Source organism: Ranitomeya variabilis, chromosome 5 (assembly GCF_051348905.1).
Source record: "Ranitomeya variabilis isolate aRanVar5 chromosome 5, aRanVar5.hap1, whole genome shotgun sequence".
Taxonomy (NCBI): Eukaryota; Metazoa; Chordata; class Amphibia; order Anura; family Dendrobatidae; genus Ranitomeya; species Ranitomeya variabilis.
Window position 1 is genome coordinate 450,812,968 of NC_135236.1, and position 26,577 is coordinate 450,839,544.

Sequence of the window (26,577 nt, forward strand, 5' to 3'; positions counted from 1 at the left end):
TGCGGTGAAGCGGGGTGCCAGGGTCGCCGCTGGAGGAGGCAGGAGTGGGGTGATGCTGCAGGCTGGGATGAGGGGGGTGTTCCGGTGTCTGGTGCGGCTGCGGGGGTGTCTGGTGCGGCTGCGGGGGTGTCTGGTGCTGCTGCGGGGATGTCTGGTGCTGCAGGGGCTCTGTCGACATTTTGTGTAAGGCCAGAGCACCCGAGATCTTGGTGCCGAAATCTCCATCTGCGCATGCACCGCCCCCAGCGGCCATTTTCCCGGAGTCCACCGCATAGGAAAACATGGAACTGCAGGGGCTCTGGCATTTCTCAAAATGTCAGCAGAAAAGCCCGACACCCCCCTCAGCAGCGTCGGGCACCCCCTCATCCCAGCCTGCAGCAACAGTATCGGTAAGGTAAATAGGTATATGTTGTGAATTCTGCTCAGTCAAGTTGAATTCTCAGGAGATGCAGATATACGCTCCATGTCTTTAGTTAGATGGTGGAATTTTTGTATTATTCTGCTGTGGATATTTTTAGGGTTTTATACTGACCGCTTAGTATTCTGTCCTATCCTTTCCTATTTAGCTAGAGTGGCCTCTTTTGCTAAATCCTGTTTCCTACCTGCGTATGTCTTTCCTCTAATACTCACAGTCAATATTCGTGGGGGGCTGCCTATCCTTTGGGGTTCTGCTCTGAGGCAAGATAGGATTCCCATTTCCATCTATAGGGGTATTTAGTCCTCCGGCTGTGTCGAGGTGTCTAGGATTGTTAGGTACACCCCACGGCTACTTCTAGTTGCGGTGTCAGTTTAGGGATTGCGGTTAGTACAGGTTCCACCTACTCCTGAGAAAGTCTCATGCAGCTCCTAAGTCACCGGATCATAACAGGTATATCTGCATTTTAAGACGCACACCCATTTTCCCCCCAGATTTGGCAGGAAAAAATGTCTTATAATCCGAAAATTACGGTATCCTTTTTTTTTTTGTTTCTGTAGTGAAACCAGAAATCATACACTTTCTTCAATGTCTGTATCAATTTGTTTTTGCTCAAAAAATGGTTCTTATGCATAGTGCTACCAAACGTGGACGTTATTAAACGTATGACACCAACATAGCGCTACAAGAACACCGCCATCATTTTACTTTTAATAAACGCTCTCACCCAGAGTTTTACAGACAAGCAAATTTAATTTTTCATTTACTGTCACAATACGAGTTGTGTTTTTTTTTTATGAAAAGCAGCTAATTGTACTGTGCACACAACGTGCAGTGCCCTCAAACGTGGCATGCAAAATAGTAACAATTAGTCCATTAATTTAAAGGGATAGCCTGCCCATATAACATTGATGAAAGATCAATACTAGATCGGCGGGGTTCTCTTCTTAGCACCCCCACTAATCTGCTGGATGTAGACACTGAATGGAACTGAACTGCAAAGCTCTGTTCCTTGTGTAGTGGCTGATGCCGAGAACTGAAGATCCACTTTGATTTTAAGAGAATAGGAGCTAATGTGCAGTTCGCCATGACACGTTAAATGGAGCTGGACATGCACAGCTCATTCGATGTTTACATTTATCAGCAGCTTAGAACAGTTGATCATTTGGGCTTCTGGGTTTTGAGACTCCCACCGATCTGATATTGATCACTTCTAAAGATACTAGGTCATCATTATTATATATACAGAGAACCCCTTTAAGTGAGGCAGATATTTTGGACCATCCTGTAAATAAACATGTATCTTAAAACCTGTAGACATGAAAATGTAGAAATGTCTATTATTTTGCTGCTAGTTGTATCGCCAGCAGCGGCCCCAGCCCCCGGATCTTGGTCGTATGATCACCTTCTGATCCTGGTGATCTCATCAGGACCACATTGCTATAGGTTCTAATGGTATGATCACTGTAGCAGCCAGTCATGGTGTTCACTGGAAAAATTTGTTTTGGCAACACAATTTACTAGGCTCTGTGCTCTAATAATTCCTCAGGAATTCTGTCTGAGATTAGAGGTGAAAGAGCAGCTTTGTTACATAGTATACATTTACTGAAATTAATACACGGCCCCCTGTTGATGAATCTGTTTCATGCTGCTCTGCAAAAAAAGACCTTTCCTATGGTGTGCCTTAAAACTATGCCAGTGTAAAATGATTTGCACGTGACGATGAAATATATTTCTATTGTAGGAAGAACAGCATCAGAAAGAACTTTCCATGTTACGAAAAAGACTTGAGGAATTGGAAATAACTCAGGAAAGACAACTAGAAGAACTTGGTCCTCCTGCAGAGCGAAGCAAGACTGAAAATCTCAGCTCTGAGCATCCGCCGAGGAATGTGGAGGAGGAAGAGATTAGTGAAACTGCGCAACATAGTTTATAGACGGATGTATATTGAATGTATGTATTGTTGCATGGAGTGTAGCTGGTGGGAACTCTTTCTACAAATGTTGAAATTTGTGACATTTAAGGGGGTTTCTTTGCATCATTTTGGAAGCTGTGATAACATACATTAAAGGGGTTTTCCACTTTTTTTAAAGAGCTGTTACTGAACCTTTAATTTATCTGTATTGATGACTATGAATTTATGCGTTTTTGTTTTTTTTTCTCTCTTCACTTTAGAAAATAAATTTAGAATTGGCAGGTTTAGATTGGTACGGTAGTACAAGATTAAATCTTGTACCCTTGACAACTATGTATTCGAAAATATATTGGGTTCCTAGAAATGTTTTGAATGTTTAGCTTTAGCTATAAAATCTTGGAATGTGTCGCTTTCAAAATAGAAGGTTAAAAGGCCTTAATAGGACTTAATAGCTGTCTACAAATATCTGAAGGGCTGTCAGTGTGGAGCGATCATCCTTATTCTCATTTGCACATGGAAACACTAGAAGCAATGGAATGAAACTGAAAGGAAGGAGATACAGATTAGATGTTAGACAAAACTCTTTGACAGTGAGGGTGATCAATGAGTGGAACAGGCTGCCATGAGAGGTGGTGAGTTCTCCTTCAATGGAAGCCTTCAATCAGAGACTGGACAGACATCTGACTGAGATGGCTTAGTGAATCCTGCATTGAGCAGGGCGTTGGACACGATGACCCTGGAGGTCCCTTCCAACTATAACATTCTATGATTCTAAATTTTAAAAGGTGGAAAATCATTTTTTTTAGGTATACTTTTTGTATGAGTATTTAGGATGTCATTGAATGGCATAAGAAATGTTGTATTCCAATTTATGATCGACCAAGTGCATTTATCATAGACATTGCCAGTTCATTCGGAGATAGCTGCCATTTTATTTTAAAAAAAACTGTCGCTATAAGGACAATTCTTTAAACAAAATAAGCAAATTTATTGCATGAAATGGACATCAGCTTCTGATTACAAGTTAAGCGTAAAATATAGTTGAAAAAATACATTTTAAAAATCTCATTAAATCATAATGGAATTTTGTAATGTCGCACACACTATATATACACACCACTCTAAAACTTCCTGGAGCTACTATAGGGAATTCCTTCACTTTTAGATATGAATACTTCTGAATTGATTGTGATAGCATTAGCCATACTGAAAATATCATTGCTTGGCATTAGCCTTTTCTGTCAGATTAGTGTGGCCTGTTAACTGCTATGAACTTAAAAATGAGCCAGAAGCAGAGTTACTTTAATGCCACAGAAGTCAGTGGCAGCCATAATGATGCTTTGGAAACTAAAGTCTTGTATGTATCTCTTTTTATAACGTTTCCTAATCTAAACTAATTCATTTCCAGCGTAAACTTGTTATCGGCAATATCATATTAGGCAATGTAAGGGAAACATGAGCAAGCTGTTAGATCTCTAAAACAATCTATTGAGGCATATGTGATTTCTCGGGTTAGACATATCCGGAATTTGCATCTCGGGGTACTGTGTACATTGCAGAAGCACTAATGTCATTGGAACCAGAACTCTCTAAACTGCAAACTGGATGAGACTAGTGCATGCTACCATTTTACCCCCCACGCACAATCACTGCTGTACACTAGCAGATAGACTTTGACTTTCATTAGTCTGTTAACAGCATGATTTGCACAAAGACCAAAAGTAAGCATTTCTGAGCAAGGCCTGTTTTACACTGGGTTCTTACAAATCATATTGTAGTTATTAAAAGGTAATTCTTAGGCATTGATATGGTAACACCATCTAAGGCTTCTTTCACACTAGCGTCGGGCTCGGCCCGTCGCTGTGCGTTGGGCCGACGTTCCCGAAGCTAGCGTTGTCTCCGCCGCACAACGGGGGCAGCGGACGCATTTTTCCAGCGCATCCGCTGCCCCATTGTGAGGTGCAGGGAGGTGGGGGCGGAGTTCCGGCCGCGCATGCGCGGTCGGAAAAAGCGGACCGTCGTGAGCAAAAAACGTTACATGTAGCGTTTTTTGCTCCCGACGGTCCGCCACTGCACGACGCATCCGTCGCACGACGGGTGCGACGTGTGGCAATCCGTCACAATGCGTCGCTTAATGTTAATCAATGGCGAAAAAACGCATCCTGCAAACACTTTTGCAGGATGCGTTTTTTTGGCAAAACGACGCATTGTGATGGAATGCAGTTAACGCTAGTGTGAAAGTAGCCTAAGGCAACAGTCCATATCAATGGTAAGTTTTTTTTGTTTGTTTGTTTTTTTTCTCTAATGCTATAGAATCTGATATGTGGCTGTCTCTATTGAATATAATGGGGAATCATGTACAGAATCGCTGAGCTCAAGTTTCAGAAAACCAGTATTTTTTTGTGTCCAAGATGAGGAATCCACACCTGTTGTACTCCTATGGATTTTTCAGTGGATGTGCCATGATTGCGTAAGATGAGTACACCCTTTTTAAATACTGTAGTTGCAGCCACTGAATCCTATAGAAAGCCATCTTCCTTTTCCATGGACACTTTTTAATTCCATATAGCAATACCAAGAAAGTAAGAAGAGTCTTACTCGACAGTCATTCCACTTTTCTCAAAGGAATGGTAAAAGAGGAACTGCTCAAATTTCCTTTACTGTTTCTGTTTTTCATAAAATTTTCTATATTAAATTTATAGTTGCACTTTGCTAATCAAGATTTCCAGGAAAACAAAAGGTAACTTCATTGTAAATCCGAATTCACATTTTGAAATTACATATGTATGTGGTCATTTATGTTATCTGAAAGCGTAAGCGTGCATCTTCTGTGCACGTAGATTGCAGATTAGTGCTGCACATACTCGCTGGGTACTATTCCCAGACACACTTCTTCTTGTCTGCAAGGGTATTTTTCAGTTGCTGTAATTGCCTCAGTTCAGAGTCAAATCCTGTCTCCTTCTCCAGGGTGCTTATAATCTGAAATAAACAAAGTAGAAATACGGTATCATAACCCATTCTATCCCTACATTACTAGAAAGGCTTTGATCTTCTGCATAAAAGCTAATAATGTTTGCTAGGCAAAGAAGCCATGTTCAGTCCAGCCATCTTTTCATCATATAGTATTCCTGTAATTTTGTTTCACCTGTAATTGAAGCCCCCATGGTAAGTAATTTAATGTTAAATTAATTTGCCTTCAGACAACCCCTTTAACTCCTAACTCCTTATCTAGTCCAATAATCTAAGGTATTTTCTAATATACTTGCTTTAACCCCTTAACGACCGCCGATACGCCTTTTAACGGCGGGCGCTAAAGGTACTTAAACCACAGCGCCGTTAATTAACGGCGCTGTGGAAAAAGTGAATAGCGCCCCCCAGAGTCGGATTTTCTCTGGGGTCTCGGTTGCCGAGGGTAGCCGAGACCCCAGAGAACATGATTCGGGGGGGTTTTACCGACCCCCGAGTTGCGATCGCCGGTAATTAACCGTTTACCGGCGGTCGCAACAAAAAAAAAAAAAAAAACGCGATTTGCCATTTAATTTCTCTGTCCTCCGATGTGATCGCACATCGGAGGACAGAGAAATAGGGTCCCCGATGGCCCCCCAATACTCACCTACCTCCTCGTGGCTCCCGATGGGCGCCGCCATCTTTTTTCCGGGGAAAAGATGGCGGGCGCATGCGCAGTACGCCTGGCACCCGGAAGATCTTTGGGGTCTCGGCTGCCGGGGGTAGCCGAGACCCCAAAGAACATTATCGGGGTCGGTTTGCACCGACCCCTGTTTTGCGATCGCCGGTAATTAACAGTTTACCGGCGACCGCAAAAAAAAAAAAAGCAATCTGTAATTCTCTGTCCTCTGATGTGATCACACATCAGAGGACAGAGAAATAGGGGGATTCGGGGACCCTAACATACTCACCCGGTGTCCCTGGGTCCTCTTCTGTCTTCTCCTGCCGGCCGGCGTTTTCATCATGGCGGGCGCATGCGCAGTGCGCCCGCCATCTGCTGCCATCTGCCGGCCGACAGGAGAGACGAGTTGGGGCTAAAATTAGGGTTAGGGTTGGGGCTAAATTTAGGGTTAGGGTTGGGGCTAAATTTAGGGTTAGGGTTAGGGTTGGGGCTAAATTTAGGGTTAGGGTTGGGGCTAAATTTAGGGTTAGGGCTAGGGTTAGGCTACTTTCACACTAGCGTTTTTTGGCTTCCGCCGCAATGCGTCGTTGGAGAAAAAACGCATCCTGCAAAAGTGCTTGCAGGATGCGTTTTTTCTCCATTGGCTTGCATTAGCGACGGATTGCCACACGTCGCATCCGTCATGCGACGGATGCATCGTGCTTTGGCGGACCGTCGGCACAAAAAAGCTACATGTAACTTTTTTTGTGCGACGTGTCCGCCATTTCCGACCGCGCATGCGCGGCCGGAACTCCGCCCCCGCCTCCCCGCACCTCATAATGGGGCAGCGGATGCGTTGAAAAAACAGCATCCGCTGCACCCATTGTGCGGCGCTTACAACGCTAGTGTCGGTACATCGGCCCGACACACTGCGATGGGCCGAGTACGACGCTAGTGTGAAAGTAGCCTTAGGCTTCTTTCACACTTGCGTCGGTACGAGGCGGTCGCAATGCGTCGGCCCGACGTACGTTGTGAAAATTGTGCACAACGTGGGCAGCGGATGCAGTTTTTCAACGCATCCGCTGCCCAGTCTATGTCCTGGGGAGGAGGGGGCAGAGTTACGGCCACGCATGCGCGGAAATGGCGGATGCGACGTACAAAAAAAAAGGTTACATTGAACTTTTTTTGTGACGACGGGGCTAAAGTTATGGTTAGGGTTGGGGCTAAAGTTAGGGTTAGAGTTGGGATTAGGGTTAGGGTTTGGAGTAGGGTTGGGATTAGGGTTACGTTTGGGATTAGGGTTGGTATTAGGGTTACGTTTGGGATTAGGGTTAGGGGTGTGTTGGATTTAGGGTTTTGATTAGGGTTATGGTTAGGGTTGAGATTAGGGCTGTTTTGGGGTTAGGGTTGTGATTATCGTTAGGGTTGTGATTAGGATTATGGATCGGGTTGAGATTAGGGTTAGGGGTGTGTTGGAGTTAGGGTTGGAGTTATAATTTGGGGGTTTCCACTGTTTAGGTACATCAGGGGGTCTCCAAACACGACAGCCAATTTTGCGCTAAAAAAGTCAAATGGTGCTCCCTCCCTTCTGAGCTCTGCCGTGCGCCCAAACAGTGGTTTACCCCCACATATGGGGCATCAGCGTACTCGGGATAAATTGGACAACAACTTTTGGGGTCCAATTTCTCCTGTTACCCTTGTGAAAATAAAAACTTGGGGGCTAAAAATCTGTTTTGTGGAAAAAAAAAATATTTTTTTTTATTTTCACTACTCTGAATGCTCAAGTGCTTCACAGAAGTTTATAATGCAAAGTTCTCACCACATATCTAGATAAGTTCCTTAGGGGGTCTAGTTTCCAAAATTTGGTCACTTGTGGGGGGTTTCTACTGTTTAGGTACATCAGGGGCTCTGCAAACGCAACATAACACCCACAGACAATTCTATCAAAGTCTGAATTCCAAAATGGCGCTCCTTCTCTTCTGAGCTCTGCCGTGTGCCAAAACAGTGGTTTACCCCCACATATGGGGTACCAGCATACTCAGGACAAATTGGAGAACAAATATTGGCATCCAATTTCTCTTGTTACCCTTGTGAAAATAAAAACTTGGGGGCTAAAAAATCTTTTTTGTGGAAAAAAAAATATTTTCTATTTTCACTACTCTGCATTATAAACTTCTGTGAAGCACTTGGGCATTCAAAGTTCTCACCACATATCTAGATAAGTTCCTTGGGCGGTCTAGTTTTCAAAATGGGGTCACTTGTGGGGGGTTTCTACTGTTTAGGTACATCAGTGGCTCTGCAAACGCAACATAACGCCCCCAGACCATTCTATCAAAGCCTGCATTTCAAAATGGCGCTCCTTCCCTTCCGAGCTCTGCCGTGCGCCCAAACAGTGGTTTACCCCCACATATGGGGTACCAGCATACTCAGGACAAATTGGACAACAACTTTTGGGGTCCAATTTCTCTTGTTACCCTTGTGAAAATAAAAATTTGGGGGCTAAAAAAAATCTTTTGTGGGAAAAAAAAAAATTTTTTATTTTCACTACTCTGAATGCCCAAGTGCTTCACAGAAGTTTATAATGCAGAGTAGTGAAAATAAAAAAAAAAAAATTTTTCCCACAAAAGATTTTTTTAGCCCCCAAATTTTTATTTTCACAAGGGTAACAAGAGAAATTGGACCCCAAAAGTTGTTGTCCAATTTGTCCTGAGTATGCTGGTACCCCATATGTGGGGGTAAACCACTGTTTGGGCGCACGGCAGAGCTCGGAAGGGAAGGAGCGCCATTTTGAAATGCAGGCTTTGATAGAATGGTCTGCGGGCGTTATGTTGCGTTTGCAGAGCCACTGATGTACCTAAACAGTAGAAACCCCCCACAAGTGACCCCATTTTGAAAACTAGACCGCCCAAGGAACTTATCTAGATATGTGGTGAGAACTTTGAATGCCCAAGTGCTTCACAGAAGTTTATAATGCAAAGTTCTCACCACATATCTAGATAAGTTCCTTGGGGGATCGATTTTCCAAAATGGGGTCACTTGTTGGGGGTTTCTACTGTTTAGGTACATTAGGGGTCTGCAAACGCAACATAACGCCCGCAGACAATTCTATCAAAGTCTGCATTCCAAAATGGCGCTCCTTCCCTTCCGAACTCTGCCGTGCGCCCAAACAGTGGTTTACCCCCACATATGGGGTACCAGCATACTCAGGACAAGTTGGACAACAACTTTTGGGGTCCAATTTCTCTTGTTACCCTTGTGAAAATAAAAACTTGGGGGCTAAAAAATCTTTATTGTTAAAAAAAAAATATTTTTTATTTTCACGACTGCATTATAAACTTCTGTGATGCACTTGGGCATTCAAAGTTCTCACTACACATCTAGATAAGTTCCATGGGGGGTCTAGTTTCCAAAATGGGGTCACTTTTGGGGGGTTTCTACTGTTTAGGCACATCAGGGGCTCTCCAAACGTGACATGGCGTTCGATCTCAATTCCAGTCAATTTTGCATTGAAAAGTCAAATGGCGCTCCTTTGCTTCCGAGCTCAGCTATGCGCCCAAACAGTGGTTTACCCCCACATATGGGGTGTCGGCGTACTCAAGACAAATTGTACAACAACTTCTGGGGTCCATTTTCTCCTGTTACCCTTGGTAAAATAAAAATTTGGAGGCAAAAAGATCATTTTTGTAGAAAAAATGCGATTTTTTTATTTTCACGGCTCTACGTTATAAACTTCTGTGAAGCACCTGGGGGTTTAAAGTGCTCACCACACATCTAGATAAGTTCCTTAAGGGGTCTAGTTTCCAAAATGGTGTCATTTGTGGGGGGTCTCCACTGTTTAGGCACATCAGCGGCTCTCCAAACGTGACATGGCGTCCGATCTCAATTCCAGCCAATTCTACATTGAAAAAGTAAAACGACACTCCTTCTCTTCCAAGCTCTGCGGTGCGCCCAAACAGTGGTTTACCCCCACATATGGAGTATCGACGTACTCAGGAGAAATTGCACAACAACTTTTGTGGTCTAATTTCTCCTGTTACCCTTGTGAAAATAAAAATTTGGGGGCAAAAAGATCATTTTTGTAGAAAAAATGCGATTTTTTTTATTTTCACGGCTCTACGTTATAAACTTCTGTGAAGCACTTGGGGGTTCAAAGTGCTCACCACACATCTAGATAAGTTCCTTAAGGGGTCTAGTTTCCAAAATGGTATCACTTGTGGGGGGTTTCCACTGTTTAGGCACATCAGGGGCTCTCCAAACGCGACATGGCATCCGATCTCAATTCCAGCCAATTCTGCATTGAAAAAGTCAAACGGTGCTCCTTCACTTCCAAGCTCTGCGGTGCGCCCAAACAGTGGTTTACCTCCACATATGGGGTATCGGCGTACTCAGGAAAAATTGCACAACAAAACTTGTGGTTAAATTTCTGTTTTTACACTTGTGAAAATTTAAAAAAATGGTTCTGAAGTAAAATGTTTGCAAAAAAAGTTAAATGTTCATTTTTTTCTTCCACAGTGTTTCAGTTCCTGTGAAGTACGTAAAGGGTTAATAAACTTCTTGAATGTGGTTTTGAGGGGTGCAGTTTTTAGAATGGTGTCACACTTGGTTATTTTCTATCATATAGACCCCTCAAAATGACTTCAAAGGTGATGTGGTCCCTAAAAAAAACATGGTGTTGTAAAAATGAGAAATTGCTGGTCAACTTTTAGCCCTTATAACTCCCTAACAAAAAAAAAAAATTGTTTCCAAAATTGTGCTGATGTAAAGTAGACATGTGGGAAATGTTATTTATTAACTATTTTTTGTGACATATCTCTCTGATTTAAGGGCATAAAAATACAAAGTTTGAAAATTGCAAAATTTTAAAAATTTTCGCCATATTTCCATTTTTTTCATAAATAATCGCAAGTAATATCGAAGAAATGTTACCACTAACTTGAAGTACAATATGTCACGAAAAAACAATCTCAGAATCAGCGGGATCCGATAAAGCGTTCCAGAGTTATAACCTCTTAAAGTGACAGTGGTCAGAATTGTAAAAATTGGCTCGGTCATTAAGTACCAAATTGGCTCTGTCACTAAGGGGTTAAAAATTCCCCAACTACACTAAACAGAAAAAAAAATACATTATCTATTTCCCCTTTTTCTATTTCCTGTCTGATTCATTTGAATATCCCAGTGCATACTGGGATACTCAAACAAAGTGCCATTAGAAGGCAGAAGCTGCAGTCACTGTCACGTCCCTGCCCCCTCACTGAAACAAAGTATCATAAGCGGTAGAAAATAGCTTAGGTTATGGGACTAAATAGATGGTGAGTTAGGAGCAAAATTATTTTGCCTTAGGATCACCCCTTTTAAGGCATCTATGAGATGACCTAATACAAAGCTTTGCAATCTAATGCACATTTTGAGCCATTTTTGAGTGTAACCAGGTGACGATGAACAATTCTAAATACCAAAATACAAAACAGGTAATAGTTATAAGCAAGTGATACAGCTTTTAACGGATATGCAGCGATGGTGGAAAGTGTTGGTACCCTTGAAATTGCAATCATTTTCTGGAACACATGTTTTGCTTAAATACAAAGGAAATAAACAACAGATAAAAGAAGACAAATTGGACCTAATTTCACACAAAACCTTAAAAATGAGAAGGACATAATTGTTGCCACCTTCAATTTAAAGGGGTTGTCCACTACTCGGGCAACCTCTTGAACTAAATGTTTGGCTCCGACAAAATAAAAAAATCTTGTGGTCCTGGGGCTCACATGCGATTATGACTAGTGAGCCTGGCGCCCTATCAGTGCAGGCGTCACTGTACCCGCCTTTTGTCAAATTGAAGATGAAGTGGTCTGGGCTACAGCTGTTCTAAGACTTCCTCTTCATGTTCAATGCGGCAGAAGGCAGGGACTGACACCAGCACTGATTAAGTTCCGGGCTCACGTTTCACAGCAACAGCAGAGAAGCCCCTGGGAGAGCGAGTGCCAACACTGTGGGAATGGTACTGGCACGGGACGTGAGTAAGCTTTTTCATTTTATCGAAGCCAAGCGTATGATATTACAAGGAGTTGACCAAGTAGTGGATAACTTCTTTAATAGTTGGTTGCACATCCTTTGGAATAAATAACTTCAATCAATCGCTTCTTATAATCTTCAACAAGCTTCTTACACCTTTCAACTGGAATTTTGGACCACTCTTCTTTTGCAAATTGATCCTGGTCTCTCATATTTAAAGGGTGCCTTATGCCACCAACAATTTTAAGATCTCTCCACAGGTGTTCAATAGGATTTTGATCTGAAATAATTGTTGGCCACTTCAGAACGCTCAAGCGCTTTGTTTCAATTCATTTCTGAGTGCTTCTTAAAGTATGTTTGGGGTCATTGTCCTGCAGGAAGACCCATTACCACACAAACACAGCTTTCTGACACTGGGCAGAACATCTTTTGGTAATCTTCAGATTTCATGATGCATTGCATACGCTCAAGGCACCCAGAGGCAGCAAAACATCCCCAAAACATCTTTGAACCTCCACCATATTTGACTGCAGGTTCTGTGTTCTTTGTAGGCCTAATTCCATTTTCAGTAAACAGTGGAAAGATATGTACCAAAAAGCTATATCTTGGTCTCATCTGTCATCAAGACTCTTTCCCAGGTTTTTTGGCTGACATACATTTTGGCAAACTGTATCTGGTCCAACCCCTGATCAATTCAGAAAATCAAACGATGATGTCTCCGGACCGGAGAGATGGACAGGCCATGAAAAGATATTGCTGGACTTGTCTTTAAAAACGCTAAATTTACATATAAACAGTTTGCGGTGAAATCCTGCTGATAGATTCTCTTAACATGGCAACCTACATGGTAAAGAAACAAAATTACAGAATTGTGCACTTACTGTATTTTTTTTGCAAAACTACAGAAATATATTTTTAAAATTTTGTGGATAATAATATATAAACATATTTTGGATTTATTGTAGTTTTTTCCACTTTCAGTTCATGGTAAAGCTAACAAAATGAAGGTTTTCTTCTGTAGTACAGTAGAGATACACCTTTTTACTGACAGATTTTATGTATGTTCACTAAGGGGAGCTGCACAGAAATTACAACCTTTACTACAAAATGATGCCCGATTACAATCCATTTTTCCAGACCCCCCACTACTGTGTTTTAGTCAGCCCCCAAATCTAAGAAGCATCATTGTCAGATTCTCCCTTTCCTCTCCAACAGCTGCAGGAACCTTTCCTTGTAACCAGAAAAAAATGTAAAACCTGTTCATTTATAATGACCACGGACAAGATAAAGGTCCCCAACTCACATCAGGACAAGATCCCAGGAAATTTCTGCTGCATCACATCAAATGTGGTGTACCTAATCATATGTACTAAATGTCCAACTGGGGGTCTGTATGTGGGGGAGACAGGGCAAAAGCTTAGAACAAGTATGAATTCTCACCGCCACACAAGAGAAAAAAGAATGGATCTACCTGTGGCAAAACATTTTTGTATCCCAGATCACAGCACCATGGACATGAGATTACTTGTATTAAAGTGTAATTTCAAATCTCAGAGAGACAGAAAAGTCTGGGAGTATAAACTCATGACAACCTTTGACACTCACAGTGCAGGAATGAATGTGTCAAATGGATTTATGTCTTTTTACATCAATTAAGGAATTTGCTGATCAGACCTTGTGGGGGCATCACAACACAGAACCAGACCCCAATCAGAGGACAATAAAACATTCACTCCTTATCTATGAACTATTCCAATATTTATGTACACAACTGTTTATCACTCTCCCATAATGGCAGTTCTGCTTCACGTCACCTGTCTTATCTATGGCATTATTTCTGTGTTATGCATATATATGTGATTCTTCAGATTTTGTATTAGTCTATGCCTGATGAAGGGACCTGAGTAGTCTCGAAAGCTTGCAATTTGTTACCATCTTTTCAGTTAGCCATTAAAAGGTATCAACCACTGAGGACTCTCAATTCTAAATATATTTTTTATGTATGTTCACACACACTTTCTTTTACACGTTTTACTGTGTTTATTGCATTTAACCAGGTACTTTTGACATTCTAGGGGTTGAACATTACTTTTTTACTGATAACCTAATCAAAATACCATATTTAGAGAGCTATGGTATTCCTCTATATACACTGTTCATATCTGGCAGCTTCTGGAGGTGATAATGCCTGATCATGCTTGTGTTGGATTCCCACCAAGCTTATACTGATGACCTATTGTAGATAGGGCTCATCAGTATAAAAGTAGTAGGCAACCTCTTTAATGGGTTCCTTTATTTTATTATTGTGAAATCTACAATCCCAAAAGTAACTCCATGTTCTTTACTAGGTATGGAGTTCATCCAGAATTATTGGTACATAGATTCAGCATAGCTGAGCGAACATGCTTGATGATACTTGGATATTACTCAAGTATCTGCGCGCTCCGATGTGCTCCCCACTTGGCGAGCATTGTCTAGTGGCCGCATTACTTCATCAGAGGTTATAAAATCTCCACACTCGGCACACTGATGCCATTACACAGGTCAGGGACAGTTCTGATTGGAGTGAGAGAGTAGGTGTCCAGGCCTGTGCACAGTTTCAGGAATCAGAGTTCTCTAGTGGTGATTATGTGGCTGGACCACCATAGAAAAGCGCTAACCTAGTGTTTTCCCATTTCTATGTGATGAATCCTGCATTTAGTTTAGCGACAGCTGCTGGAGCAGGAAGAGTGGCTGAATACAGCCTCTAGGCAGGACTTAGGGCTTTGTAGTCCGTTCCTAAATATATAGCTGCTGCAGATGGACATTTTTTTCGCTGTATACATTTCTTGTATTGTCATCCATACAGTTTGACTTGCTTTGTGTAATATTACGGTGGTTTAAAATTGGAGAGAAAAAAACGCTTTGTCTGCTGAAGGTGACCAGATTTTTATCATGAAAAATTGACCATATTGTCTTCCCTACATTTTAACCTGCCTTGTGTTAATTTACTGTGGTTTTAAGCTTAAAAAAATGCTTTGCCTGCTGCAGGTAAGCACATTTTTGTGAAAAAATTGACTATTGTCATCCATACAGTTTAACCTTCTTTGTGTTAAATTACGATGGTTTAAAACTGAAAAAAAAAAAAAAAAAAAAAACGCTTTGCCTGCTGCAGGTAACTACATTTTTTTGTTAAAAAAATTTATTTTCTAGATAATTTATTATTGATACTTGGTTTCCAGGAACCTAGCAATTAGAAAATACATACGGCATGAGGTAAGGGACAGAGAAGTGGAAGTGCTGATGATGGTGCACCCAGACAGCAAGTACTCAGGCAGATGCAACTGCACCTGTTGCTGGATCACATGAAACACAGCCATCCATGACACATACCTTCATGTTTCACTTCGCAGGGAGACACGGGACCCCATTCTGAAGCCAGACCAGTGCAAACAGGCGGTTGGTTGGATAGCAGATAATTCTTCCAGCATACTTGCCTGCAATACCTAGTCTTCCACATGGTCCAGTCTCATCAGCCAAGAGTCTGGATCACTTAATCCTCACCTTGATCCTCCTTCCTACCACGATATCAAGTCCCAGGAGACCAGTGATCCCACACTAGGACACTTCGATTAGCTATTTACATTATCATTTTTTGTGACCTCTCACTGTGCATGTTCCAAAAGGGATAGGAGGACATGTTTAGTGATGCACAAATCTTTTGTCTAAGGTAGATGATGATGAGACATAGTTGCCCATAAGTCATGTTATTAACCCTAGAACGCATACCTGGGGCCTCACAGGCCTGCCAGGTTACTTGTTTTCTATTTTCTGTAAAAGTAATTTAGTTAGAATTTTGAAAATCTAGGTAATCCTCAGGTATATAGTTGTTAGTAATTTCCAGTTATTCATATATTTTTATGTTACAGACATTTCGGTATAACAACCTTTTTTTGGGACTACCCCATATTCACGCACCTGGGGCCTTTTAGGCCTGTACTAGGTTTACATGTGATACTCAGTCTTTTTGTCTGTATTGTTGCTGGGGAAGAACTTTTATGACTCTGCTATTGCTGGGAAGAGTGTGGATTCTGCATGACAACATAAAAATAAGAAAAAAAAAAAAAGAATAAAAGTATTACAATGGATAATTACTTTACCAATTTTGAAATGGCCAACTTTTTGCTTCAAAAGCAACTTAAACTTGTTGGTACTATGAGGCCAAACTGCCGCGAAATTCCTCCAATCATGAAGCACAATGCACAGCGAACAATCTACGAGAGTGTATTCGGTTTCTGCAATCAAGCAACAATGGTGTCTTATAAAGCCAAGAAAGAAAAATCCGTGATATTACTGAGTACAATGCATCATGATGGAAGTATTGACACCAATGACAGGAAAAAAAACCCTGAAATCATACTGCATTATAATAAGACAAAAGGAGGTGTCGACAAGATGGACGAAATGATTGGAGAGTATTCGTGCAAAAGGCAGACTAAACGTTGGCCTGTTGCCCTTTTTTCCAATATCCTTGATGTGTCAGCGCTCAATAGCTACATTGTTTATTGTCAAACTAATCCAGAATTCCATACCAACAGGAAAGACAAGAGACGTCTATTTTTGACAACTTTGTTATGAACTTTTGATGCCTACTATGATGGAGAGAAGCAGCATGATATGCTTATCAAGGCAAATTACGGAGGCAATGATCCGATGTGGAATACGCTTTCTGGAACATCCAGAGCAAAGAGAAAAAAAAAGAAAGCGCTGCTATATTTGTCCAGCAAAGAAGGAAAGAAAATCGGAGCGTTTCTGTTCTACTTGCGGACAAAATGTATGCAAGGAACATTCAGCCGAAAAAATAATATGCGAGAATTGTCGGGGGAATATGTAAAGTTACAAATAAATATTCCTGCACCAAGTTTGCTACAACCAAAAAATGTTTTCATAAAAAAATTACATATAGAATGCCTATATTTGGCGTGCCCGTTTACTTACTTTTTTGTTGTTTTATGCACATAATTATGTTTTGAAATATACACATCTTAGGCTGTGTTCCCAGTAGCGCTGGGGTTCGCCAGAAGGGGATCCATAATGGATCTGACCTCCTGGTAACTCCAGGATTCCGCCAGCCTTAGCTGGGGTCACCAGGAGGTCAGATCCATTACGGATCCCCTCATGGCGGACCCCAGCGCTAGTTGGAATGCATCCTTACCTTGCAATTGTAAAATAAATTTTGAAAAGTATTTTTATTTGAGTTATTCCGTGTTATTTGCACACAGGCCTAAAAGGCCCCAGGTGCATGAAATATGGAGTAGTCCCAAAAAAAGGTTGTTATACCGAAATGCCTATAACATAAAAATATATGAACAACTGGAAATTACTAACAACTACGGTATATACCTGAGGAATACCTAGAGTTTCAAAATTCTAACAAAAGTAATTTTACAGAAAATAGAAAACAAGTAACCTGGCAGGCCTGCGAGGCCCCAGGTATGCGTCCGCCAGCCTTAGCTGGGGTCACCAGGAGGTCAGATCCATTACGGAATCCTGTCCTGGCGGACCCCTGCGCTAGTGGGAATTCATCCTTACTTTGCAATAAACTTTGAAAAGTATTTTTATTTGAGTTATTCCATGATAATTGTAAACAGGCCTAAAAGGCCCCAGGTGCGTGAATGTGTAGATTTCTATGGGTATGCGTTCTAGGGTTAAGTTAACAAGTCAGGAGGACCAGGGTGCGGCAGTGGAAGGCAATTTGGTGGATGATGAAGTCACTGACTGAACCTGCGAGTTGGCATGCAGAGTGAGGGCACCAGCACTGAGGGGGAGGGATTGGCTGCACAGAAATAGGCAGGAATAGGCAGTGGGGTGACCAGAGGAAGAAGGTGGGAAACTGTTCCGAAGAGCACTGACACTCGTGAATTTCTCCATCAAAGAGTTAGGTGTTCCCCAGTTTGAAACTTTTTTAAAGACAGTTCTGAGACAAAAAAATGGTTATTTGCAACCTGTGCTATGCCAAGATCAGAAGGATATGATAAAAATACCTTTATTTACAATAATAAGGTACATAGAGGCAACAAAAAGAGAACACGCACAATGGATTAAAATAACATTACATAGTCCCTAAAAAGGGGGTTGTAGTGTGGCAATGTTCACACTGCGCATCAATGAGGCAGTGACCCAGTAAAGTTCAAAGCAAAATGTCTTTAATGTCCAAATACTTACAAATGAGAAGCAAACGGTATCCTCTGGATCGCAGCCAGGGCGTCAAAACAGTCTGTATCTGAGACCGATTGCCGTGGGCGACTGCACCACCGTGTCACGCTGAGGGGTGCTTCCCTTTGCTCTGTGTCTCCTCACACCTCTGCAGTTTGCAAACCAACACTGACACACCCAACCCTTTGCTGCAGGGTTTTTAAGCGGAATCTGTGGCCATGGGCCACTTGTAAGACCTAGCTGGAGGGAGCAAACTGCCCCACTACCATCCTGTAGTTCATTCCAAAAATAAACGCCCATGCCCGGTTTTCTTAAAACTGCCTTGGGCAAGTAGCTTGTCCAAGACCACACTTACTTTTATTCTGCATTGCAACCACAGCTAAATCTGTGACTGCAATGCAGTAACAGATTTAGGCCATGTGCACACGTAGGTTCGGGTCCCTGCGGGTTCTCCTGCAGCGGATTTGATAAATCTGCAGGTCAAAACCGCTGCGGTTATCCCTGCAGATTTATCACATTTTGTCTTGCGGTTTCTGCTGCGGGTTTTGGTTTTACTATTGATGCTGCATATGCAGCATCAATAGTAATGTTAAAAATAAAAAAAATGGTTTATACTCACCCTCTAACGTCCCGATCTCCTCGGCGCTGCACGCGGCGGTCCGTTTCCAAAGATACTGTGCGAGAAGGACCTTCTTGACGTCACGGTCATGTGACCGCGACGTCACGGTCATGTGACCGCGACGTCACCGCAGGTCCTGCTCGCACAGCAAACCTAAGACCGGACGGCCGCGTGCAGCGCTGAGAGGTGAGTATAGCATTATTTTTTATTTTAATTCTTTTTTTTACCACAAATATGGTTACCAGGGCCTGGAGGAGAGTTTCCTCTCTTCCACCCCGGGTAACAACCGCACATTATCCACTTACTTCCCGCATCGTGGGCACAGCCCCATGCGGGAAGTAAGCGGATCAATGCATTTCTATGTGTGCAGAATCGCTGCGATTCTGCACAAAGAAGTGACATGCTGCGGGTTGTAAACTGCTGCGTTTCTGCGCGGTTTTTCCCGCAGCATGTGCAGAGCGGTTTGCGGTTTCCCATTGGTTTACATGTAAATGTAAACGCAATGGAAACTGCTGCGGACCCGCAGCATCAAAATTGCTGCGGTTCCTCGGTAAAAACCGCAACGTGTGCACATAGCCTTAGCTGTGGCCTTAATACGCTTCTATGCGCATCCTGGGGGATACATAGCATCACTTGCATATAATACCCATCACTGCTTTACAGGGTAAACTAGCAAAAGGGGTTAAAACATATGGCCTGGTCTAGAGCATGAATAATATTCACAGTGTGACAGTAGATTCACAAATTGATACAAAGGTAATGACGTGATCAAGGTTGCTTGAATGATGATGCCTAACATAGGGAGGGTATATACTGTATGTCTCATGTAGCTATGTAGTAATGTCCTTCATCAAATTCACTCCGCTATCCGGTATTCCATCTGCGCCCGTGAAGACAAAATAATTTATTCTTCATATTTTCTGCCTACATGTTATGATCTGGTGGCCTAAGAGCAGCATGAGATGTACTCTGGAGAAGGTGGTACCTGTACTGACCGCAGACCCTGAACTTAACACCGCAACTAGAAGTAGCCGTGGAATGTACCTAGCACTCCCTGGACATCTCGACACAGCCGGAGATACCTAGAGATAGAAAAGGGAAAACTATCTTGCCTCAGAGAAAATTCCCAAAGGACAGACAGCCCACCACAAATATTGACTGTGAGAGGAGATGGAAAAAACATACACAGACTGAAATGAGAATTTAGCAAAGGAGGCCACTTCTAGCTAAATAGAAAGGATAGGACAGAGTACTATGCGGTCAGTATTAAAACACTAGAAAATATCCACCACAGAAAATACAAAAACTCCACAGCTAACTAAAGATATGGACGGTATATCTGCATCTCCAGAGATACCAGCTTGGCTAAACAAATCCTTATACAGACCAAGCTGGACAAGACAAAAAACATGGAAAAGAACTGAACAATAAGGCCACAGCATGTGGACAGCAAAAAATCAAGGCCAGAACTTATCTTTGTTGAAAAGAACTGCAAAGCAGTAGAGACCAGGCAGAGATGTGAATCCTCCAGGAACAATGGACAACTGGCACTGACTAAAGGGTGAAGCAAGACTAAATAGCCCAGTCAGATTTGCAAATAGTGAACACACCTGATAAATGCTGCGATTCAGAGACAGCAGCGCTACCACTTACAACCACCGGAGGGAGCCCAAGAGCAGAATTCACAACACCTACCGCTCCACATAGTCTCTGAGAGAGGCGTTCAGTTTACCTCTCATTTCTGCACCTGTAAGCTGCTGAGTTTTACCTTGGATTTCTCATCATCCTACCATCCTTAGTCCAATGGTTAGGTGGGGCGTGTCAATCAGATCCTGACTAATTTCCTGTGGCACTTTGTCAATGCTCACCAAAGTGACTAGGCAGAACTTCTTTCTTGGGCTGAATTCTCATACAATAACCACATGAGCCAATCTGCCAAATCTCCGTTTTTGTGGTCTATGGTCAACATTCCAGAATCCACTTTCCTGTGTGGCTAGCACCTCCGATATTTATGCTGCTGATTCCCTTGTCAAGAGGTTTTTTTTTTTAAATCTGGCAGGAATTCAAGTCGTCCTTAGTAAAATACTCTGAGCGGATGAAAAGACATTCGGACAAGAGACGTCTGGATACGCCTCTGTTTCATCTAGAGATAAGGTCCGAATGTCATCTAAGTATGTCAACCTCAAGATACCATCCTATAAATTGGGTCCTCACTTCATCCATCTCTTCAATGTGTTGAAACAAATTAATCCAGTAGCCTACAAACTCAAACTCTTGGCCTCTTTGTGAATCCCCAATTCCTTCCATGTGTCTCGTCTCAAACCTGTCATCCTCAGTTCTTTCTTCAAAGATACTCATACCACTCCTGCTCCTGTCAGTATTAAAGACGTTTTTGAGGTAGAATACATTCTGGTCACCCAGAGAATAAGAGGAAAGACCTTTTTTCTCGTGGATTGGAAGAGGTTAGGTCCTGAGGAGAGGTCCTGGGAGCCTAGGAAAAACATCAATGCCCCTCTCCTCCTGGAGAGATTACTTGCGGGCTTGAAAAAGTGGCACAAAGGGGGGTACTGTTGCTTCTCTGCATGCTGCTCCTCTACCCCGTAGAGACGCCAGTGTACTCACTGCAAAGGTCTCTGTCCTGTCCTGTCTTTTCTTTCCGGGTCTACAGGTGTCCCGTGCGCAAGCCTTCTGGGAACTATGCTCAGATTGTGCGTGCGTGCACACTTCCCATTTTTAAAGGGGCCACATGCTTCCTCCAGAAGGAGAACAATTACTATTTAAGACACTTCCTCTAACATGGACATGCCAGTGCAATGTCATTTTGTATCCTAACACTCTTGTTAGTTCTCAGGTCCCAGTGCTCGTGACCCTATACACTTGCCTACCTATCACCCGTGCCCTCCTGCCTGTCAATCAGCCAGTCTCACTGCACATGCTAGTGTTCATCTCTACATCAGCCGCTCCAGTTGCACCTGCCAGTGCTCATCTCTCTGTCAGCTGGTCTGCTGCACCTGCCAGTGCTCATCTCTATGTCAGCTGATCTCGCTGCACCTGCCAGGCTCATCTCTACGTAGTTGGTCCAGACACACCTACCAGTGCTCATCTCTACATCAGACAGTCCTGCCTGCATCCATGGTTCCTGTGTTCTTACAGCACCTGCCTGCATCCACTGTACCTTCCTTTTGGTCCTCCCAGCTACAGTCCCAAGGGGGTCAGCTGCCATCTACCCAAATTTAGTCCTGGTGTAGCACTTTGTCCACCTCCTTGGTCTCTACTCGGACCACAGTATTGTATGCCACTGTGTATTTAGTGAGGCTCCTAGTCACGTTCCTCCAGGCTTTCCTTGGTCCATGGCACAGGTATTCCACCACCCAGCCTGTTACAAAATCCCATTAAAGTACATTTAAATTTGTGGGTGTAATGTGAAATAATGTAAAAAGTTCACAGGGTATGAATACTTTTCCAGGGCACTGTATTTCTTATAAATTATTAAGATAACATACATTATAGTTTTATACGTACCACATTGAAATATTTCTCAATGTACTTAAAAAGTTCCTTTAACGCTACATCTTCTTTAAATTCGTATTCATGTTTCTGAAAAGTAGACAAAGACTTCAGTTCAGCGATTTATTCCCGTAGAAACAGGCATCCAAACCATAGAAGCATAATCACAAATAATTATTCCTAAGGCCCCTTTCACACATCAGTTTTTTGCCTTCAGTCACAATCCGTTGGCTTGAAGGATCAACGGATCTGTCGCAGATTGTGAAAAACTGATGTGATGGATTCGGTTTTTTTTAAGGATCCGACTAGCGGATCTGGCTAATTGGATCCTAAATAAATTGGAGCATGCTCAGTTAAAAAAAAATGAATCCGTCACTGGATTCCGTTATTTGAGGCTTCCATTCGAGCAAACGACAGACATGTCGCTGTCCGATTTTTCGACGTACACAAAAAACTTAACTTTGTCCATCATCTCCAGCCGCCGGACAAACAATTTTCGACGGATCCGGTGAACAACGGATGAAACGTGAGGCCATCTGTCGCAATCCGTTGCACAAGTCTAAGAGAAAAAACGGATTCGGCGGCATCAGTAGCCGATTCTTTTTTTTCAAAATTCGATGGATTACGACTGATAGCAAAAAACTGATGTGTGAAAGGGGCCTTATTCAAAAATCTACATATGAAGTTTTTCTGATACAGCATTCATATTATTACACAGTATATACAAAGCTGCTTAGACTATTACACTGAAAGATCGCAATGTGTAATTTGGTACCAATATGTAACTTATCGTGGTTGTTACCTTTGATTCTGAAACCAAGAAGTCGGTCAACTCTGTGGAGGATAACATAGGAGCATCTCGAATTTCTTCATAGTAAGCTTTAACTGCTTCTTTGAACAAAGGAATGTTTTTTGCATAAAGGAGCTTGTTGGTTGGAGCTGACTGTATGGAGAAATATAATATACAGAGGTCTGTTATATGCTATATGACTTGACTAGCGTTATCACAATAATGTTATATTTACCAGTCAATTCAGCAGACTGAACTACATACAGAGTAGTGTTCAAAATAATAGCAGTGTTCAAAAACACGAGTTAATCACAAAATCTTTATACTAGTTTTTTTTTTTCTTGCATTGAGAACATTGCACATTGTTTTCTAACTGAAATCATGAGGAAAAATGTATATAATTTTTAACTACTTTACAGAAAATAACAACAAATGAAAACTGGGCTGTTTTCGAAAAAATAGCAGTGTCTGCATTTGTCTTTACAACTCACAATATGTACCGTATTTTCCGGCGTATAAGACGACCTTTTAACCCCTAAAAATTGTCCCAAAAGTCGGGGGTCGTCTTATACGCCAGGTACGGCATGTGCAGGGAGCGATCCTGGATGTTCCCAGGGTCTGAAGGAGAGGAAACTCTCCTTCAGGCCCTGGGATCCATATTCATGTAAAAAATAAAGAATACAAATAAAAAATATGTATATACTCACCCCTCCGAGAAGCCTGGCTGTCACCGCTGCAAGCGTCTGCCTCCGTTCCTAAGAATTGCAGAGCGTGAAGGACCTTCGATGACGTCACGGTCAGGTGACCGGTCACATGAGCGGTCACGGACCAATCACAGGACTGCAACGTCATCGAGGGTCCTTCATGCTCTGCAATTCTTAGGAACGGAGGCAGACGCTTGCAGCAGTGACAGCCAGGCTTCTCGGAGGGGTGAGTATATACATATTTTTTATTTTTATTCTTTATTTTTAACATGAATATGGATCCCAGGGCCTGAAGGAGAGTCTCCTCTCCTTCAGACCCTGGGAACCACACGCCGTATAAGATGACTGGGCGTATAAGATGACCCCCGTCTTATACAGCGGGCATATCCCAAATTCCATATTTTATATGGAAAAGTTGGGGGTCGTCTTATACGCCCAGTCGTCTTATACACCAGAAAATACGGTACTTTTTTTGTGGATTTGGAATTCCTGTGAATCACTAACCTAATATTTAGTTGTATACTATACCCACAGTTTTTAAGAACTGCTGTGTTGCATAGAGTCAACCAACTTCTGGCACCTGTCAACTGTCATTCCAGCCCAGGATGCTTGGCCAACAAATGCCCACAATTTTTTGCCATTTCTTGGCTTTGCCTCAGAAGCGGCTTTTTTAATGTCACCCCTCAAGTGTTCTATCGGATTAAAGCCCCGGGATTGGGCTGGCCACTCCATAACCTCAATTATGTTGGACTGGAACCAAGATTTTGCTAATTTACTCGTGTTGTTATCATTAGTGTTGAGCATTCCGATACCGCAAGTATCGGGTATCGGCCGATATTTGCTGTATCGGAATTCCGATACCGGTATTCCGATACTTTTGTGGTATCGGGTATCGGTATCGAAACAACATTAATGTGTAAAATAAAGAATTAAAATAAAAAATATTGCTATACTCACCTCCAATCCGATACCGATACCCGATACCAATACAAGTCAATGGGACTCATGTATCGGACGGTATCCCTGATGGTTCCCAGGGTCTGAAGGAGAGGAAACTCTCCTTCAGGCCCTGGGAACCATATTAATGTGTAAAATAAAGAATTAAAATAAAAAATATTGCTATACTCACCTCTCTGACGCAGCCTGCACCTTACCGAGGGAACCGGCAGTGTTGTTTGCTTAAAATTTGCGCTTTAACTTCCTTACGCGAAGTCCCGGCTTGTGATTGGTCGCGCGCCGCCCATGTGGCCGGGACGCAACCAATCACAGCAAGCCGTGACGTAATTTCAGGTCCTCCAGGATTTTAAAATTACGTTCCGGCGTTGTGATTGGTTGCGTCGCGGTCACATGGGCGACGCAACCAATCACAAGCCGTGACGTCACGGGAGGCAGGAGACGCGCGCATTTTAAAATGCGCGCGTGTCCAGCCTCCCGTGACGTCACGGCTTGTGATTGGTTGCGTCGGCCATGTGACCGCGACGCAACCAATCACAGCCAGCCGTGACGTAATTTCAGGTCCTTCAGGATTTTAAAATTACGTTCCGGATTTTAAAATGCGCGCGTCTCCTGCCTCCCGTGACGTCACAGCTTGTGATTGGTTGCGTCGCCCATGTGACCGCGACGCAACCAATCACAACGCCGGAACGTAATTTTAAAATCCTGGAGGACCTGAAATTACGTCACGGCTTGCTGTGATTGGTTGCGTCCCGGCCACATGGGCGGCGCGTGACCAATCACAAGCCGGGACTTCGCGTAAGGAAGTTAAAGCGCGAATTTTAAGCAAACAACACTGCCGGTTCCCTCGGTAAGGTGCAGGCTGCGTCAGAGAGGTGAGTATAGCAATATTTTTTATTTTAATTCTTTATTTTACACATTAATATGGTTCCCAGGGCCTGAAGGAGAGTTTCCTCTCCTTCAGACCCTGGGAACCATCAGGGATACCGTCCGATACATGAGTCCCATTGACTTGTATTGGTATCGGGTATCGGTATCGGATTGGATCCGATACTTTGCCGGTATCGGCCGATACTTTCCGATACCGATACTTTCAAGTATCAGACGGTATCGCTCAACACTAGTTATCATGTTGAAACACCCAGTTATCCTCTTCAGCGTAAGGCAACATGACCTCTTCAAGCATTTTAATATATGCAAACTGGTCCATGATCTGGTGTATGCTGTAATTAGGTCTGGCACCAAAGTAAGAGAAACATGCCCATATCATGATGCTTGCACCACCATGCTTCACTGTCTTCTGACGAGTGTACGGTGGCTTGAATGCACAGTTTGAGGGCCATCTGATGAACTGTGTGCGGCCCTTGGACCCAAAAAGACCAATTTTACTTTCATCAGTCCACAAAATATTTCTCCATTTCTCTTTAGGCCAGCTGATGTGTTCTTTGACAAATTGTATCCGCTTCAGTACGTTTGTTTGTTTTTTTTAAATGGGGACTTCTTGCTAAAGGTACCTTCACACGAAACGACATCGCTAGTGATCCGTGACGTTGCAGCGTCCTGGATAGCGATATCGTTTCGTTTGACACGCAGTAGCAATCAGGATCCTGCTGTGATGTCGCTGGTCGCTGAATAAAGTCCAGAACTTTATTTGGTCGTCCGATCGCTGTGTATCGTTGTGTTTGAAAGCAAAAGCAACGATACCAGCGATGTTTTACACTGGTAACCAGGGTAAACATCGGGTTGCTAGGCGCAGGGCCGCGCTTAGTAACCCGATGTTTACCCTGGTTACCAGCGTAAAAGTAAAAAAAACAAACAGTACATACTCACCTGCGCGTCCCCCAGCGTCTGCTTCCTGA

General features: G+C 42.7%; 2 protein-coding genes across 4 annotated transcripts in view; one reads left to right on the forward strand and one right to left on the reverse strand.

The window, feature by feature from the left end:
• The window catches only part of CEP83 (centrosomal protein 83), a 98,942-nt gene extending 96,441 nt beyond the window's left edge, over positions 1-2,501 (forward strand). For all 3 annotated transcript variants that reach the window (XM_077265403.1, XM_077265402.1, XM_077265404.1), the window contains one exon: positions 2,160-2,501. In XM_077265403.1, the coding sequence (XP_077121518.1) occupies positions 2,160-2,351 (192 nt within the window). In that variant the 3' untranslated portion in view covers positions 2,352-2,501. The remainder of the gene's footprint in view (positions 1-2,159) is intronic.
• Positions 2,502-4,629: 2,128 nt separating this feature from the next.
• Positions 4,630-26,577, reverse strand: part of PLXNC1 (plexin C1) — a 551,210-nt gene continuing 529,262 nt past the window's right edge. The window contains exons 29-31 of the mRNA XM_077265401.1: positions 23,073-23,213; positions 22,286-22,360; positions 4,630-5,309 (exon numbers count right to left, since the gene is read on the reverse strand). Coding sequence (XP_077121516.1) covers positions 5,205-5,309; positions 22,286-22,360; positions 23,073-23,213 — 321 coding nt within the window. The 3' untranslated portion in view covers positions 4,630-5,204. The remainder of the gene's footprint in view (positions 5,310-22,285; positions 22,361-23,072; positions 23,214-26,577) is intronic.